Source organism: Anolis sagrei, chromosome 1 (genome assembly GCF_037176765.1).
Source record: "Anolis sagrei isolate rAnoSag1 chromosome 1, rAnoSag1.mat, whole genome shotgun sequence".
NCBI classification, from domain to species: domain Eukaryota; kingdom Metazoa; phylum Chordata; class Lepidosauria; order Squamata; family Dactyloidae; genus Anolis; species Anolis sagrei.
Window position 1 is genome coordinate 247,305,355 of NC_090021.1, and position 18,581 is coordinate 247,323,935.

At 39.0% G+C, this 18,581-nt stretch overlaps 1 protein-coding gene across 4 annotated transcripts in view; it reads left to right on the plus strand.

Annotated features, from left to right (window-relative positions):
- SERGEF (secretion regulating guanine nucleotide exchange factor) overlaps positions 1-18,581 on the plus strand; it is a 115,763-nt gene that overhangs the window by 31,045 nt on the left and 66,137 nt on the right. The window contains exon 10 of one of the 4 annotated variants that reach the window (XM_067462626.1): positions 563-2,954. The exons of the other annotated variants lie outside the window; for them this stretch is intronic. Within the exon in view, the coding sequence (XP_067318727.1) occupies positions 563-652 (90 nt within the window). The 3' untranslated portion in view covers positions 653-2,954. Of the gene's footprint in view, positions 1-562; positions 2,955-18,581 lie in introns of those variants that run through there. 4 annotated transcript variants of the gene reach the window in all.

Here is an 18,581-nt window from a genome sequence, read left to right on the forward strand (position 1 = left end):
TTGTGTGTTTTTGATGTGTGTGCCACCTTTAAATCCAAAGGTAGTTTTTAACTTCATTCAGTGCTGACACAGTAGGTAACCTCTGTTTGAATATATGTTTAATAAAATGATTATCCGTATTTCTTATAATTTTAAAAAAGGATTTCCCTCTTCTGTAGGTTACCCTTTGCTCTTTGAGGCATTAAATAATCTGAACTATCAGCCTGAAAAAATCAAGTTATATGATTTAAATGCATTTAGTCCCCTGTATTTCAAAATGCTGAATTAGCTTCAGTTCATGATTTACAGTTCAGTGAGTACTAAAATAAGTCTTTAGCAACAATAGTTGCAGTGGTCAGGATTCGGCTGTAAATTATGTGAAATGTTAACACATGATGCCCATTGAAACTGTATTGTTATAATTAGCAAACTGGCTTTATTTTTCAAAACTCTATTACTTTCACTCTTATGCTGGAATGGAAAGGATAAAGAAGAAAATACAATCTTCTTTCTAAGTACAGTTTTCTATCATTTAATATGCATGACTCATTCTCACACAGATGCTATTAACTTTTTATTGCAGTTGTTGCTATTAAATATTTCATTTACAAAGACAACCAAACCTGGCGTTGATTATAAGAAAAATCTGAAGAGAAGCAAGCTGACATGCTGACTATTATTCACAGTTTTTCATATCCAGGCAAAGCCCAGGAAAACATTCTTCATGGATTCAGGGGTTCTATGTAATGGGAATAAGGCAATTAGAGAAAGATAGCATTTCCCCATGTATTGATGTATAGATGTGATATGAGACATGGTGGAGATGGAACTAAAGCTAATCAAGAGGAAGTTCTAGCTTGAATTCTAGAAATCATAGTGTAAAGATGAGTGTGTAGTTTAAAAAATGAACCTTTAAATGGTCATTTGCTAAATGGACCCAATTCATCTGTATACATAGACCTTTCAACCATGCTTACATTTCTTTAAATGTCTTATTCCCATTATAGTACAACCCCATTAAAATGAAGGCCCAAGATTACCATAGAATCATGCTAGAGGACCTAGAAAATGCCTAGAGAGGCCATATTTTGTTGAATCTAGATAAATGAAACGATGGGTACTGATACAGTGGATATGGCGGTTGTACTCAAAAGTATTTGATAAGAACGAAATGCTGGTAGGATGCATCTCGGCTAATGCTATCGAGTGCTTGGGAAGTCATCTTTGAGGATGAACATAATGACATGGGCAGTGATGGGAAGGTGATTTGAGTCCCAGAACATCAATCTACACTGCGTAATCATGGATGGCTTCAGCATGACATTAACACTAATTAAAAGTGACATTTCAAGCTCTGCCTACTTGTTTGCACTACATTTTACTGGATTTACTTTTGAATGGACATATACAATATAGATTTCCTCTATAATTCTTTAATGCTCATGCCCTCCAACTGTTCCTATTTGGTAGGGACAGCTCCAGTTAATTATATACCACCTTACTTTCTTAGCTGCTTCTAATATCTCCCAGATTCTCTTTCTTCCTGCTTCGTCCCCTTTTTGTTCCGGTTTTCTTTCACTTGCTGTAAAATGAGTTCAAAGTTCAGAACATGTTTGCTCCTGGGTAACTCATTAGGGAGGAGAGGATGGACAAAGTCTTGCCCTTCCTTATCTAAATAGAATGGGTTCTGGTATCCACTGGAGTTTGGTTTGAGGACACCTCTTTGGATACCAGACTCCATAGATGCTCAAGTCTCATTGACATAGCAAAATAGCACCCTTTATACAAAATGGTAAACAACTCTATGAGTGTAGGAAAGAACCTGAATATCCATCAAATAGTAGCAGGCTACAGCAGAGTATATCTACACATCAGTGTAGTGTTTGGCATGTGGCAAGATCAAACTTTGCTTCTGGAGATTTTTTCCTTGAATACACGCAGTACCCCAGTTATGAACATCTGACTTACATACAACTCCTAGTTACCAACACACCTCTTCTCACCTTTGTTGCCATGAAATCTTAGTGCTGAGCCAAAGTGTGTTTGCATCTCGCTCCGACTTTCCTTCCTTAATTTCTATGTCTCTCCCCAGCTTTCCTTCCTTCATGTCTATATCTCTCTCCAGCTTTTCTTCCTTAGTATCTGTATGTCTACTCCTTTCCTTCACGCCTGTATCTCTCCTCTCATGGATACAGAGGGCCAACTGTGATACATTTAAGATTTTCTCTGCTTGGAACAGTTGTTTTGCTTTTCTTCTTTTTTTATCCTCTTGTTGTTTTTTGACCACATGTAGCTTGGTCATGCATGTCCTAGCAGTCATGTGTGAAATGTTGGTGGGAATGAGTGTTATATTCTGTTGATATCAGTGACACATCAGAGTTAATTACAATATGCTGAGGTTATTTGGAAATGCTCTTTTCCTTCAAGCTTCAACTTTTTTCTGAGGTCAATTATCTGTCACTATTCATTTTATTTATATTTAAATAGTCATCCCAGCCAATACTGAGAAAGCTTGGGTTGGGTAACAAAGCCAGATTTAAATCAGCACAACATCAACTATATGTAAATACTGTACTCTGACATTTCTAGGGGTTTAGTGTGTTAGTCTGTCACAGCAAAAACAACAGCAGAGGGTCTAGTGACACCTCGAAGTGACACTTATTATTTGGCACAAGCATTTGTGGATCACAGCCCACTTTATTACATGTGTGAAATATTGCCTCAATTGGCAGATATTTATAACATGTTTGCGTGGGAGAAGATTGTGGAGAAAATGAAATGTAAAAGGTACAAAAATGAATAACTATCTTAACAGTTTTCATTTCACAGTCATTGAAAGCTAACACTGACATACTACACAGACAAGCGGATTAATACCTATATGGTGATAAAAAACAACTTTGTTTAATGCAAATTACAAGATATGAGAGTTTTGTCTTGATGGTCAGGGTTGGGCATTATGATCTTAATGAATCACATGGTGATAATGTTAATAAGTGTTAAAATGGTTTGATAATAAAGGTTGTTTAATTGCTTTTAAAATATTTTGTTCGTTTTACATTTCTGGGTTTATATTCTGTATGCTACTATGAATCTCGATAGTAGGGAAAAGGTGGGACATAGATGAACAAAATAACAAGCACCATCGTCACCCACTACTACTAGTTCTACTGATATAGATAGATTACAATTCCCATAATCCATCACCATTGACTTTGCTGGATAAATGTTGATGAGAGCCACAACCCAGCATTACCCAGAAGAGCATATGTTCTCCAGGCCTACGTCAGTGCTACTCAAAGTGGTGGCCTCTGGAATGATTCCAGTCTACAAGCCATTGTCTACTGCCCAATGGAAAGTTTCCAGGAAGCACAGAATATAGTGTACTGATCCCTGACATTCTAGGAAAAAAGTTGTCTGTCTCCACATCAGAAAAGTATTACTCTAGACAATTTTTTATGAATAGGATTGTAACCAGTAGGGCTAGAAAAAGGTACAGATAGTAACAGGGGCCATTAAAAAAACACAGACGTTTGGTGGTAATAAAGACATCCTTGCAAATATGAGCTGATCAACACATGTAGTGACTTGCAGAATCTTACCCCTTTCCAACCACTTTTTGAATTGTTTTTCAGATTTTCCCCTATTTGAATATACTTTTGAAATTATTATTTGAGTAGGTCAACTGTTGAGTGTCTTTCATGTTGTTTTTTTTTAAAAGGATGTTTCTGATGTTCATGTATGTTTTTTGTAAAGACTGACTGGTCTATCTTGTCTAAAGTGCATATAACATTAATGAACACACACCACCATTGCAGGATCCAATATCTACAACACCAGGTGCATATATACATTCTTCTCTATCAATGTAGTACGGTAGAGTCTCACTTATCCAACCTTTGCTCATACAGCATTCTGTATGATCCAACACAGTCTGCCTCCCACCCGGATCCACAGCTGTTTCAATACATTGTGATGTTTTGGTGCTAAATTCATAAATATAGTAATTACTACATAACATTACCGTGTATTGAACTGCTTTTCCTGTCGATTTGTTGTAAAACATGATGTTTTGGTGCTTAATTTGTAAAATCATAACATAATTTGACATTTAATAGGCCTTTTCTTCATCTATTGTCGAAGGCTGGGTTGTTGTAGGTTTTTTTGGGCTGTATGGCCATGTTTTAGAAGCATTAACTTCTGATGTTTCACCTGCATCTGTGGCATGCATCCTCAGAGGTTTCCTTAATCCTTCCTTAGTATCCAACATTTTTGCCTATTCAGTGTCCTGCCAGTCCATTAATATTGGATATGCGAGACTCTACTGTATTAGTCATTAAGCAATTATATGAGCACCTGTGTGTGATGTTGTGGATTTTAGATCTTGTTATTTACAGAGTAAACATGGGGAGAGAATTGGCTGTCTCATCTGTCACATGATCTGATCCCTGTTTCTGTATTTCTGCCCTGAGTTCTATTCTTCATGGTAAGTTAATCTTTCCTTTAGGTGGATGTGTGTAGGCAACTGTGGGTCTACTACCCAAAGTATTGTGATTATCCTGGACTGACTAGAGATCACATATAATATATTTTAGTGACTTGTGCTGATAATTGAATCTGTAGGCAGTCTTTGTTTTTCTTTAAAATGACACTATATTTTGTTGTTTTAGACATATTTTCGACACCTCATAACAGTAGATCCATTCTTTATGGAACTGGCCTCTTGCTGATAAAAGAGAATTCTTGTTTTCTATTAAGTGGAAAACAACACAGTACATTTTCAACACTGTGTTACAGCATGTAAGAATGTTTCCTTTGCTCAGCCATAATGCATGCTGCTCTCAGCCTCTGTAGCCAAGGTTTGCTGTCAGGTCAGGTCAGTGAATAACAGTTACACAATACAATAATGATGTGCTTATTACTTGTGTTGCTACTATAAATGTAAATGTGACTGACAGTCTGAGGTTTAGTGTGTGGTGTCTACTCTGAATAATAATTTGCTTTACATAAATAAAAGCAAAACTTAGCATTCATCTTGGAAAGCTTTAGTTGTCTTGGTGACTATGGTTGCTACAGCAATGTAATTATAATGATTGTGGTTAACTATTGCTTCCCCCTCCAAATTAAAGAGGTCTCATCCTCAACCTCAAGCCAACCAACTTCTTTGTCTTCAAATTAGGGAATGGAGACTGGGCCAAATCCATTTCCTTTAGCAACTTCACCTGGTCTGTGATAGCAATACTGTTATTATCAACGGTGCTGAAGAAGTTCCTTACAAGGGGGAAGATATTCTGCATAGTGTTTTATAAGAAAGCTAGATACCTGTATATGGTTGGTATTTTGTTAATGGCTTATACAGGTGCAATTCCTATATAATTTGTCTTTTGGTGGGTGATGTGGAGGTTGGTATGCCCTTTCTTCCCCTATACCAACCAAAACCTCTTTAAACATACTGTAGAGCCACTGCATCCTCCCCCACCACAAATGTCAAGTCCATGCTTGGTGGAAAGCAGGGGGAGGACTGGAGAAGCACATAGCCATGTCTCCATAGCTAGACATAAAATTCCAAGACTTTCAGGGGAACAGAGTGGACCTCAGCAGACGAAATTATCATTTTGCACCTGGCTATTGTGACATAACCAGATGCTCTTCCGATCTCCTTCCACTCACCACCAGGCATAAAATGTCCTCTGTTTTGATTCTGTGATAATGCATGCTGCTCTCAGCCTCTGTAGCCAAGGTTTACTGTCAGGTCAGGTCAGTTTACTGTCAGGTCAGGTCAAGGTAGTCTGACTTCTGCTATGGTTTTCACTGTCTACGGTTTCTATTGTTGCAACTATTTATCACACTTATTCAAATCTTGTTTCTGCTTGACCTGTGTCCAAGATGCAACGGCTTTCACATGGCCTCATGTGGTTCTAGTAGCATATTAATGGCATTTTAGCATTGCATGGCATGGGGAGGGAGTTAGAATGCTGTCTTAAGTGAGATCTTAACTCAGACATGCTTATCGAAGCGTGTTTGCTCAGTTGGGTATGACCAATTGGTTGTGAATTGCCTGGTGTTATTTTGTTTTAGATAAATTGTTGTTTCCACTGTATTATACTGCTTGATTTTACATGTTCCCATGGGATTAGGGTTCCATCCTTTACCTGACAAATTCATTCAGGTTGTTGATAGTGCTGAATGAATGAGAATAAGAGAAATTGATTAAGGCCTCTCTTGTAGTCAGTTACATACCCAGTCAACCAGATCTAAATGTGTTCAGTTATAGATTTGTGAGCTTTCCTTCCACAGGTCATGAGCAGACAAGATCATTTGAATATTTTCAGCCTCTCTCCCTTTCCTCCCCTCTCTTTCCATTGCACACACATACATAACCTAGTAGAACATCAGAACACCATTTGTAGGCATAAGTATATACATGATCAACATACATAAGTATGCTGAATGCATTCCAGAAAGTACCATCCATTCAATTAAGCTTAGTTGATACTGTATTTTTCCACTGTTTTGCTTTTTTTAAAAAGTAGAGACTGTGTATGTGCTGTAATAAACTGCACTGCAGGCTGCAGATCTGATTGGCATGCTAGGAGTATCGCTAGCATACGGCTAACTAGAGGCTGGGGAGGAAAGTGGGTCAGAAAACATGCTTACTTGTACCTGTAGAGACTGAGAGCATAACAGCAGTAAGAGAGGCCCATCCACAGCATGGCACTGTCTGACAATGGATGGATGAAGAAAGCTGCAGAGAATGTCCCTAACATGCATCTTGCAGCATATGATGATTTATTTCATTGCTTGGTAATTCTGGCAGGGCATTGTGGACCAAATACACCCAGAGTGATTAAGTGCCAAGTGTCTTGGGTGGGTTGGGGAGAAAGTCAGGAAAGGGGAAGTAGAATATACTAGCAAAAAGCATGATTAACTGGCATGCCACACTTCTCTGTAGAGGAGTCGTCACAGTTTTGAAACTGAAAAATTTGAAGTATATGTCACATTTATTCTCCATTTGTGTAGTTATTTTTTTACATTTGTTTCTGTCTCAAAATGGTTAATAAAACCTGGCACCTTGATAAATCCTTAAACTGTTTGTAATTTTTTGTGTAGTTGCAACATTCTGCCATCATGAAATATATGGGCTTAAAATTAGGTCTATCATTTTGAAACACCGTGCATAATCTATGTTCAAAAAGTATATATAGTCTATGCTGTAATACGAATAGTTATTTTTAAAAATTCAGTGCTTTTAACAGTCCCTTTAAAGCTGATGAACAAAAATCTGGAAGCTTTTACTTTTCTCTTCTGATGATATTGCAGATGATGGCACTACTTTGCATCTAAGTTGAAAGCTGTGGAGTTTTCACCTCTGATCTGCTGTGTCAGGGTTTAGCTTCTTGTCATTAAGTTGCTTCAGTCTCTCTGCTAGAAAAAAAGCTTATTTAATGCACTTCAGTATTATTTTTATTGTATAAAACCATCCTCTTTTCCTGACCCTCCCCAGACCCTTTCCCTTATGCACATGCATAGCATTTTGCATTACAAATTGAGGCCAGAGAGGTCTCATGTCTTCTACTGTTTGAAGCACAAAAGCCAGGCATGAAATGACAAGACTGAAGAGATTAAATAAATGTTCTTCCCAACTGTGGTCCAAATACTGATTTTGATATAGGGAACAGTGGGCTTCTCTTTCTTTTTCTGCCTTGACACACTGATGTCTTCTGAGTGTAGCTGTACTCTGTACCTTGTCCTGAAATATCTAAATATGGTTTTTGTGCCATGTTATAGCAACAATGAAACTGAATTCAGGTTTTCTAGATTTGAGCCACTGTGGTGTAGTTATTTGAGCATTAGACTAGGACTCCAGAGACCAGGATTAGAGTTTTTGCTGAGCTGCAGAAACCCACTGGATGACGTGGGGCAAGTCACACTCTCTTGGCTTCAGGAAAGCAAAGGAAAAACTCCTCTGAACAAATTTGGCAAAGAAAACCCTGTGATAGGTTTGCTATAAAGCTGGAAAAGACTTGAAGGTATACAACACCAAAAACGATTTAGTGTTGTATATCTTAACTTTGGTTTTTCTCAGGATCTCATTGATTCCTAAAGTCATGGAGTATTATTCCACATTTATGTTGTGTTCCAAGTATAGGCCTAAAAGAAATTGCCCCATTTGTAGAAACCTCCTTTAAGGGAAATTGAGTAGTCAACATGCTTTTCCATTCTAGCTAGGACTAACAAATATTTATTATTTCTTTTTGTACAGATAACTCCTTCTCATACTGTCCTTTAAGCTCCAATTCATTCTTAGCTGATGTAGTTGTAGAGGGAAGCAGTACTGACTCCAAATGCAGCCATGGTCTTGAGGAGTGCTCTTTGAGGTTATACCTAAGTCCATCTCAGTTTTCCCTCACCTTTGCTGAATGGAGAAGATGGAGGGGTGGGCAAACCATCCTGGCAATATATCAACACAAGACCCAAACAGGGTTAGAATAGTGGATTATTCAGGGTCCAGGTGTGTCCCTTCACTTGAGAAATGGTAAAGGACACTGGTGTACAACTTGGCCGATACCAGGAGAAGTCCCTTTGCTCATTTTTGCCATCCTAGTGAGGCCTTTGAGAACCAAGAAAGGATGACAGATAGTTTGGATGGCAACTGGAGGGAGTTCTTCCAAGTTTTCAGCAGAATCACTCTCTTGAATAGAGACAAGCGCAGAACTCTCTGGAACGATATTAGGGAGATAGGATGTGGGGAGAGGTTTGATGATGCCATTGAGGAGGAGAGAAACTTCAGAGATGTATCTCTGTTTCCCATCATATTATACCATATAAACAGTTGGCATCTGCTTGCATCAAAATGAAGAGAAGAGAGTTCTGTCATCATATTACTCAATAGTCTGAAGAGAATAAAAGTGATATAAATTTTCCTATAGATCGTGATAGAAGTATTTTGATAAAACAAAATAAGCTTGACTGTAAAATATTTTAAAGCATATCCAGGTTCTGGTCCAAAGGCCAAGTAAATTATCTGTTTTCCATTCCATTAAGTTAACACAATGTGGTGTGTGTGTGTGTGTACATACTGCCAGCCTGCCATAGCAGTGTTCTTGGGAGATTGTTGTATGTAGGAGTGCTCACACTAAACACTAGGTGTCAGTAGTCAATAATGGGAAGAGGGTGAAGAGCTGTCTTGATAATTTCACTGTGGCTTGGTTGCTATGGAAACTGCTTCTTTTGTGCATGAACTGTGTATGCGGACAGGATGCGGGGGAACACCCCCATCATCTGGGTTTTGCTTCATGGACACCGCAGTTTATGGAAAAGCCATGTCATGGCACAGCACTTGCTCCATTTTTCATTTATTGGGAGTCTGGTGGACACAACTGAAGATGAAGTTATGAAGAAGCTTATTCCATGTTGCCTGATTCTTGTTCAATGTTTTTATTAGTTTCATTGATACTGTAAAAATAGATTAATCATTAGCTCTGACCCCCCCCCCCCTCAACATTGCTTTCCAATAGATTCCTTGGTATACCTATTTATATATACATATACCTGCCTCAACAACATAACAATGCACTCATACTTGTATACATGGAGGTTTGTTGCTATGGGAGATAAGAGAAATGAAGCCACCCTACTACTATTAATGTATTTTTCTTTTATTCTTCACATTTCTAGCACTGTAGTAACTGAAAACTTCAGTTGAGCATTTAGAAGCAAGACTTGGGCTTCCGGAGAAAGAGCAATGCAAAGTCAACTAATGCTTACTCACTTAGGTGATCCCTCATTGTCCAAGTAGGATTGTCTTCCAAGACTGGTGTACTGGTGGTGGGTCCGTAGGTGACTGTGGAGCCCTATTCTTGATCTGCATGTTCTCCTGCAGTGAGGGCATCGGTTTCCAGGTGAAAGGCAGTTCTGGTCGGGTTGGCTTGACACGCCTTCCTCTTGGCACGTTTCTCTCTTTTGCCCTCCATTCTTGCCTCTTCAAATTCTACAGCACTGCTGGTCACAGCTTACCTCCAGCTAGAGTGCTCAAGGGCAAGGGCTTCCCAGTCATCAGGGTCTATGCCAGAGTTTTTAAGGTTGGCTTTGAGCCCATTTTTAAATCTCTTTTCCTGTCCACCAACATTCCGTTTTCCGTTCTTGAGTTCGGAATAGAGCAATTACTTTGGGAGACGGTGGTCAGGCATCCGGAGAACGTGGCCGGTCCAGCGGAGTTGATGGCGGAGGATCATCGCTTCAATGCTGGTTATCTTTGCTTCTTCCAGCATGCTGACATTTGTCCACCTGTCTTCCCAAGAGATTGGCAGGATTTTTCAGAGGCAACATGGATGGAATCATTCTAGGAGTTGTATGTGCCGTCTGTAGGTAGTCCACGTCTCGCAGGCGTATAGTAGGGTTGGGAGGACAATAGCTTTATAAACAAGCATCTTGCTATCCCTGCGGATGTCCCGGTCCTTAGGACAACTAATAGAGTCCTAAGTATGAAAGATTTTCAATGTCTTACTCTCTGCATTTCTAGATATTTAGTGGGTGGAATTCATATAGGCAGGCAGAATACTTTTCTGGAGGGCAAGTCAATGTCCTCGTTCTCTATATCACTTCATAACTACACTCCTGCATACAGGCAGGAAAATCAAGGGAGAAATAGAAGACAGGGGACAAGGCAAGTAAATTGGCATTGATTTAATAGTACTTTGGGTATTTAATCAATCTAGAGTAACCTTCAAGCAATTTTGGGAAAGTGGAGTATGTGCTTCTTTTTTTCCTTGTATTTAGACAAATCAGACTTTTTAACAGATGCCAGAGATCACGCTTCTTGCTCTTTTACTCCAAAATTCAGTTAGATTACTGGCAAGCCAGAATTATAGTCAGAAGAGGATGGGTAGTTTGATAGAAGGGAATATATGCTGCCATTTTTTTTTGTAAGGAAAGAATTTCTTGCAAAGGTTGGTAGAAGAAGCATTTCTGTTAGGATTTGTGGAAACCTTTATGGCATCCTGCTCCATAAGTTAGCTCTCAATACTAAGAATTTCTAGTTGGGCATTATAAACCTTCATTTTTACCTCAGAGCTGGATTCCTGTGAACTTTCATTGTACTGGTCTGTTAGTTAAGAGCAAGTGTTGGCAGGTATATATGTGAGAAGTGGTTCTGCTAGAGCTCTTGAAAAGTCTTGACATTGTATATAAGAGAAAGGCAACCCAGTTGAACTACAAGAAAATGTAAGTATGATGGTTAGTTCCTCTGATGTTCCACATAGAAAATGAATTAACTTTATTGATTATGCGTGCCCACAATAGTAAGGAGCTCTTGTCTTTTTGTTTATCAACATATTTCAGTGTAAGAGGAGATATGTTTTTCCCTAAGCCACCAGAATTTATCATAAAACAGCTATGTCAGAAGAAAACTCACAGTGTAGAACCCGAAAAGGACATTTTAGAAGACACAAAACTTATTTACTTTATTTTTTATCCTTCCTTACTCCCAATATAGGAACTCAAGGCAGCTTGTCCTCAATCTTACCCTGGAGAATGTAGCTACTGCAACATGGCCTAATTTCTGAGGATAGTGGACCTTAGAAATGATAAACCTTGTTCTCACTCTTACCTTCGCTGTAAACAACAAATATAATTGTGAGAATGTCTGCAAGACTATGCTATGAAGCCACACTAATTCTCTTCAAAGTCCTGCTCTTCTCTAGTCTTTCAATTTTCTGTGTCGTTACTTATATGGTGATTAAAAAAATCGAAGCTTACAACCTAAAACAGATTCTGAGAAAACACAAAGGAAAGGAAACAATAAAGAAAGGGAAAATCAGAGAAAGGGGCAGGAGGGGGGATAATAATCTTAAAAATCACAACTATCATTAGCAGGTGCACTTTATGCTGTTGAAGCAAGACATTTGTGTACATTAACATTTTAAAAAAAATCAGAAAATGTGCAATTAGCGGTTGAGGCATTATTCTCCTAATTTATATTTGTAGAATCCCCATGATGTTGCTTAGTGCCAGTTATGGCATAATAGTTCAGTCTATCGCATACTGAATAAGCATAGTTTGGACAGCTGCTTGGTATGAGAAGAAGAGACGTGTTCTAGTTATTGTCTTTTGAGGTCTAGTAGAATAGCGACAACAGCCAGGGTAAATATATCCAGCTGCAATAGCATCTTTGTTGTTCAAAATTTTAGAATCTGCAGAAGATGAGAAATAGAAAGTTATCAAAATGTAAAACAGGATCCTGCAGAACTGTCAAGGGATGGCACTTGCTTTGGTGACGGCAAGCACTGTTAGTGTACACCACATTTCATATTTAAAAACGAAAACTTGATCTAAAGACAATATATTAATAACCGCCACCATTTTTCATTGTCCCAAGTGCACATGTTTTGTCTAACACATCTTATATTGTTTGTATACTACATCTTTATATTGCTGAGTGGGAAGGTAGGATTATGAGGCTACAGTTTTCTATATACTGTGAGTTGAGCATCCCTAATATGAAAACCCACAATATGCCAAGGTCCAAAACCTTTTGTCACCAGCTCTTCTTTGGGCTTCAAGGTAATGGCTGCATTTGATCACAAGGTGGTAAGAGGCGCCTGGCAAGACCCAAAGGGATCTCCTGCACAGTACTTTATCTGCTCCCTCCATTTCAGGTTCCTTGTATCCTGTCTATCTACAGCCTTGCAGTTATTCACGGCACAATTTTCAATGGATGAAACATGAGGTTGAAGACAGATGTGTGTTTCTGTAAATTGGTGGGAGGTGTGGATTCACATTGAGCATTAAGCTTGCCAGTCTCTCTATGCTCACAAATACTGTAGTATTGCATACTTGTGTTGGATGTTGTGTTGGTTGAATCTGCAAATCCAGATCTTATTGTGTATATGCAAATATTCCAAAATCTGAAAAAAAAATCTGAAATGTTAAATGATAAATTTGTGAACTCATGTATTTTGGAGACCTTATTCCAATAATACTGTGACAAAGAATAAAAATTATTCTTTTCAGATTATTTTCAAATGTGGTTAGAACTTGAATGTGAAACCACCGAACAATACTCAGTGTTGTAGGCTAAACTTAAGAGGAAGGCAGTGACAAACCACATCTGAGTATTTCTTGCCTAAGAAAACGCTATGAAAATCATTGGGTTGCCATATCATTGGGTTGTGATTTGAAGGCACTTGCGCACACACAACTTGTGAAAAGGGTAGGGAGAAAAAGCAAGTTTTAATGATTTCACTCTTTCATTGCCACAAGCCATTCTCTTCCAAAACAACCCTCAGGGCTCTCTGGAGCAGATCTATTGGTGTGTGAGGGTGCCGGCGGTGGGGCAGGGGCAAGACTACACCCCTCCATTCTTCCTGTGTGATCCTTTACTGAGTTGGAACATTTCCGTGGGTGGAAAGGTATTTTCAATACGCATGAGGAGAATTCTGCACCTGAACCTACCAAGAAATGCATGCATCATATGAAGAACTTGCAGAAGTAATATTTTTGGACTACAGCTGCCAGAATCCTCCAGCCAGCATGGTTAGTGGCCTCTCAGGCCAGAAACACAGGATATCAGCAGTAACTTAATTCAGTTTGGAGTGACTACCTCTGGACCAGATACAAATAACTGTCAGTTTTCACTGCTTCTCATTTTGTTAGTTTGATAGCTCAAACACAGGTTATATCTGTTTTAGAGTGTTGGAGTTTTTCTCTCTCTCAAGGACCAATGTACATTTAAAGAGCGAGATGTTTTTATGCTTCTTGTGTATTTCTGCTTGTTGATTTTAGAGATCTGTCTCCCATAGTATGAAAGTGGTGTAATGTGAGCGACGTGTAAGGAAAAACTATAGCTTGAACTGAAATGCTTTTGTTCATCTTAGGGTAAAGAGAGAACTGTTTTCTCATTCCCTTTATCTTCTATAATGGGGATTATACTATGGAGAGAAAAGTTTGAAGGCTTCCTTTGGATTTAACTTTCCCCTTCATGAACATCATCTCCCACACAGCCCCAACACGTGAACTGTAAATAGTTCTTAAATCTGGAACATGAATCTGTAACCTCATTAGCATTTTTCTGTCATGCATAACTAAAGAGCTGCATACTTCCTTACTTGAATCACACACTGAGAAGTAAGCATCACTAGAATGGCAGATTTTATCTGCTATACCTCAATAACATAATGTTGTACTTAGAAACTGAGGATTCAACCTTGAACACTTTGGGAACAACACTTGTTTGATAAATTGAATAGTGTTGAAATCCAAAACTTTTCCTATGCCCCATTCCTCTTCTGGGGTGATGATGTGGTGTACCACTCTACTGATAATAATAGAGAAATTGCCATATGGAAATGCAGTCGCACAAGTACCCATTGTTTAACACAATGGGAACCAAGATATTGGGACTCATAGATGTTAAAGAGGTTGCCCTGCTGACTAGAGGACACACTGGATGGGTTTATATAGTGGGCAGTAGAGGACCTTGGACATCTATATTGTGATCCTCTCCTGTCATTGTTATTTTGTATTTTTAAGTAATTTCTGGTATAGAATGATCTGAAAGTCATTGGGTTTTCTGGGGATAGGTGTGTGACTTGTCCAAGCCTGTCTAATGGGCTTCCATGGCAGAACTGGGAATCGAACCCTGAACTCCAGTGCCATCGTGCAGTGCTTAAACCACTACACTGGGCTGTGAGCATGAATTGCAACTCTTAGCCTGCTCTATTAAAGGGTCCTGAAAAAAATATTAAAAGGAATAAGCAGCATGTCCTTGCTTGGAAATTAGTCAAATGCTTTAGAGGAATACAAAAACTATATGTGTATTGGCCCTCTAGGGACCAATACACATACACAATGAGGCTAGAATAATTTGATGACCGTTTGAGGTGACTTGAATGCATGGTGAACAAAGAGAAGGACCGGAGCCAGACTAGAAATCTGGTGTTAAGCAGCCGCTCATGAGAGCCTTATGTTGGATGAGAGGGTAAAGGAATCTGTTTTGTGTGTCAAAACTGAAACACAGACCAACATGAATGTTCTGATTGTAGCTGGGATGTAGACAAGAAGGTGAGGATGAATCCAAATTCACTATGCTTGCTTTCAAAGGGCAGAATGAAACAATGAAGGTAGTAAGCAATGGAAGCTAAGACTGAAGAAGTGAGAAGAAGGTGTCAGATTAAGAATATTTGGTTTGACAAAGTTCCAAAACCTGATACAGAGGGTCAAATAACCAGGTGCTTTACCCCCAAAAGGAGTTTTCTCCATTTAAGGAGGCAAAGTCCTTTTTATTTAAACAAGCATTGACTTTCAATTGGATTTGGTACTGTATCTTTTGCTATGTTTTGAATATTTTAAAATGGTTTCAATTTAATATTTTATTTGGCTTGTTTGTCCAACAGTTTTTAAACATTTGAGTTATCTATTTTTGAAATATCTTGTTCTAATTTATATTGTAAACTGCTTTTATATTGTAAATTTGGGAGAAAGGCTGTTATTACATAAAGAAATGAAGAAATGTCATTCTTGTTACTTGGCATTTCTCCAGGCTCAGTGAATTTTAAGGTAAAAAAATAAGGTTGTGTTCATTATATTTTTGGGGTTTTTAGACTTGTTTATGTATGTGAAGGAGCTCTATTTCCAATAAATGCAGTAAGATAAATGGCATGCAGATTTCTGTGAATCTTTTGGCAGGCCTTAGTGTTGCATAGACTCGGTGTTTCCTGTGGTCACCATCTGCTTTGCACAGTGCCATGACGCAGGGGGATTTCTTCGCAGTTTCTGTCACAGAAGCTGACGCCAGAGTGTCAAAGAGACTGGCAGCCCTGGTTACAGGTTTCTTTTAGAAGGTGCCAATTCGTGAATGCTATGCTATTTTGATTTAAACACACACACTCCACTGCAGCACAGCATTTGAGAATCCTAAATAATTACTCCAGTTTTTGTTTCTCAGTCATCTGGGAGGCAGCAAGCCCAGCAGAATTTCCCTTGAATTCTAGAAGCAAAAAAAACCCAGTGATTTCTCTAGCAAGTAGCTCATGATTATTCTCACCTCCCTGGTGGATTAATGAAACACCTTTGTCACAGCCTGTGTTTATGGGCTGAAGAAGGACCTTGAATCTCTCATTTCTAAGAGCTATTTAAATGCCCATAGAAACAGTACATGCCACTTGTTGATAGGTTCCTTGAAGCATTTGCTGTATTTTGTTTCCTGTTCTGTATGTTATCCCCGCCACTGGCACTTTGAAGGAAGAGGTTTCTTCTTCAGCTGCCATCATGCTATGACATCATGTTGTACATTGCAAAATAGTAATATACTCTCTGCAGTGTACATGCCACAACTATTGAGTTGGTGCATGTTTCTGGTGATTATTTTTCCTTTGATGACCTTGTTACTCAAGCAAGCAAACAAGCAAAGTCACTCCCACCACTTCTTTTTATTCCATCCCTTATAATTTTATCTTGACCTCCTTTTGTATTGTTTAGGATTAGACAACCAGCTAGGTCCCTACTTCAGTCCTTTTTATCACAACAGTTTAGCAACAATTTAGCTCAGCACTTTTATAGTGGAGTGGGACACTAAAGATGGATCTTTGCAGTACAGGGCCAACCTCATCAGCATACAGAGTGTGACAGCAGATTTCTGGTAGTATTAGATATTTTTGTATCAGCCAAACATACAAAAACATCTAATATGTGTACTACATGCACTCTTTGCTAGATTCTACTAAACACTCAATAAAAGAAAAGAAAAGAGAACATCAATAGGCATTCATAGACACGAGAAAGTCTGATGAATCAAATGACAGCACAATACCCACTTTGCCTCAAAAGCAGGGGAAGTCTTCTGTCCTAAGTGGCCATTCCTGCTGGTTTATCAGACAAAAATGGCAAACCTTGAAGCAAAATTTTTGAACCAGAAAATATTATACAGTTTCTGTAATATATGATCCCATAAATAGTCTACTCAGATGTTCACACCTTTGTGATTCATGACTGAATGGAATAGCTTTTTGCAGACCAAAGTGGAAATATGACATTGTGAGCAAAAGGAGTATTACGTTCATTGATATCGTCTTTTGAACTTTATGATATCTAAACCCATTGATCTTAGAATACTACTGGTGTTGTAGTTATGTGATTCCATGCTTGTTATCATATACATCTGACATATTTAGCATTCCACCTTGACATTAACTTTCCATGCCAGGGGGACTATGTGCTCTCAAGAGGCAAAATGCTATGCTGACTGTAACATTGCACTATTTAAATTAATTAACTTGAGTTTAATTCAGACTCTTTTCAATCCACTGAAACTTTCCAGTCAATACGTGACTAATTTTCTTCACAATTTAAAAGGCTGATGAAAATAGGGCGGACATATTCAGTTTTCTTGGCTTCTAGAGAGTTGCCTATGGGCCAGGAAAGCAAAATGCTGGACAGGACTGCTGCCCACTCTAAGGCCCTCAGAGTCATCAAAATTTGAAAAAATATAGTGGGTCCTTAATATTAGTTGGAGTGTGGTCATGATTACTATATATATTAATAAGGAAGAACACACAAAACCTCCAGCAGTTTGCTTTTGCCTGAGCCCACTAGGAAAAGCAAGATTCTGCAGCCTCTTCTCTCCACAGCTGTGAGTTAGTTCTGAACTACTTTTCCATCAACTCAAGTAAGTTGAGGATAAAAGGGAAAGTGGGAGAAGGAGACAAAAATGTGACATTTTAAAAGTATGTTAAAAAGTGGGATGAGAGAGGATTGATTTTGACTGTTCATGGCAAATTAGGGCAGTTGGAAGGTATGTGTCAAGTGCTTTTGAAGTTACTATCATAGGGGGGTTTTTTTTGCAACATTAAATGTCTGTGACTGCTTTTCACTTCCTAATGTGTTTCCATAGATCAGTGAGGATTTGAATGCAAATGTTTAAGAAGTCTAGCCCAGTGCTTAGACCAGTATGGGCCCTTCTACATAGACCTTAAAACACAGAAAAAAACTTGGATAAGGGGTGTGTGTGTGTGTGCTAAATGATGTTTAAAGAAACATCAATTAGCTTACTTACTTACTTACTTACTTAGGCGATCCCTCGTTGGACGAGTAAGATGGTCTTCCATTATGGATTTCCTTGTGGGTCCGTAGGTGGCTGTGGAGCCCTATTCTTGCTCTGCATCTTCTTCCGCAGTGAGGGCATTGGTTTCCAGGTGGAAGGCGTTCCCGGTCGGGGTTGGCTTGACGCGCCTTCCTCCTGGCACGTTTCTCTCTTTCACCCTCCACTCGTGCCTCCTCGAATTCTGCAGCACTGCTGGTCACAGCTGTCCTCCAGCTGGAGCGCTCAAGGGCCAGGGCTTCCCAGTTCTCGGTGTCTATGCCAGAGTTTTTAAGGTTGGCTTTCAGCCCATCTTTAAATCTCTTTTCCTGTCCACCAACGTTCCGTTTTCCGTTCTTAAGTTCGGAGTAGAGCAACTGCTTTGGGAGACGGTGGTCAGGCATCCGGACAACGTGGCCGGCCCAGCGGAGTTGATGTTGGAGGACCATCGCTTCAATGCTGGTGGTCTTTGCTTCTTCCAGCACACTGACGTTTGTCCGCTTGTCTTCCCAGGAGATTTGCAGGATTT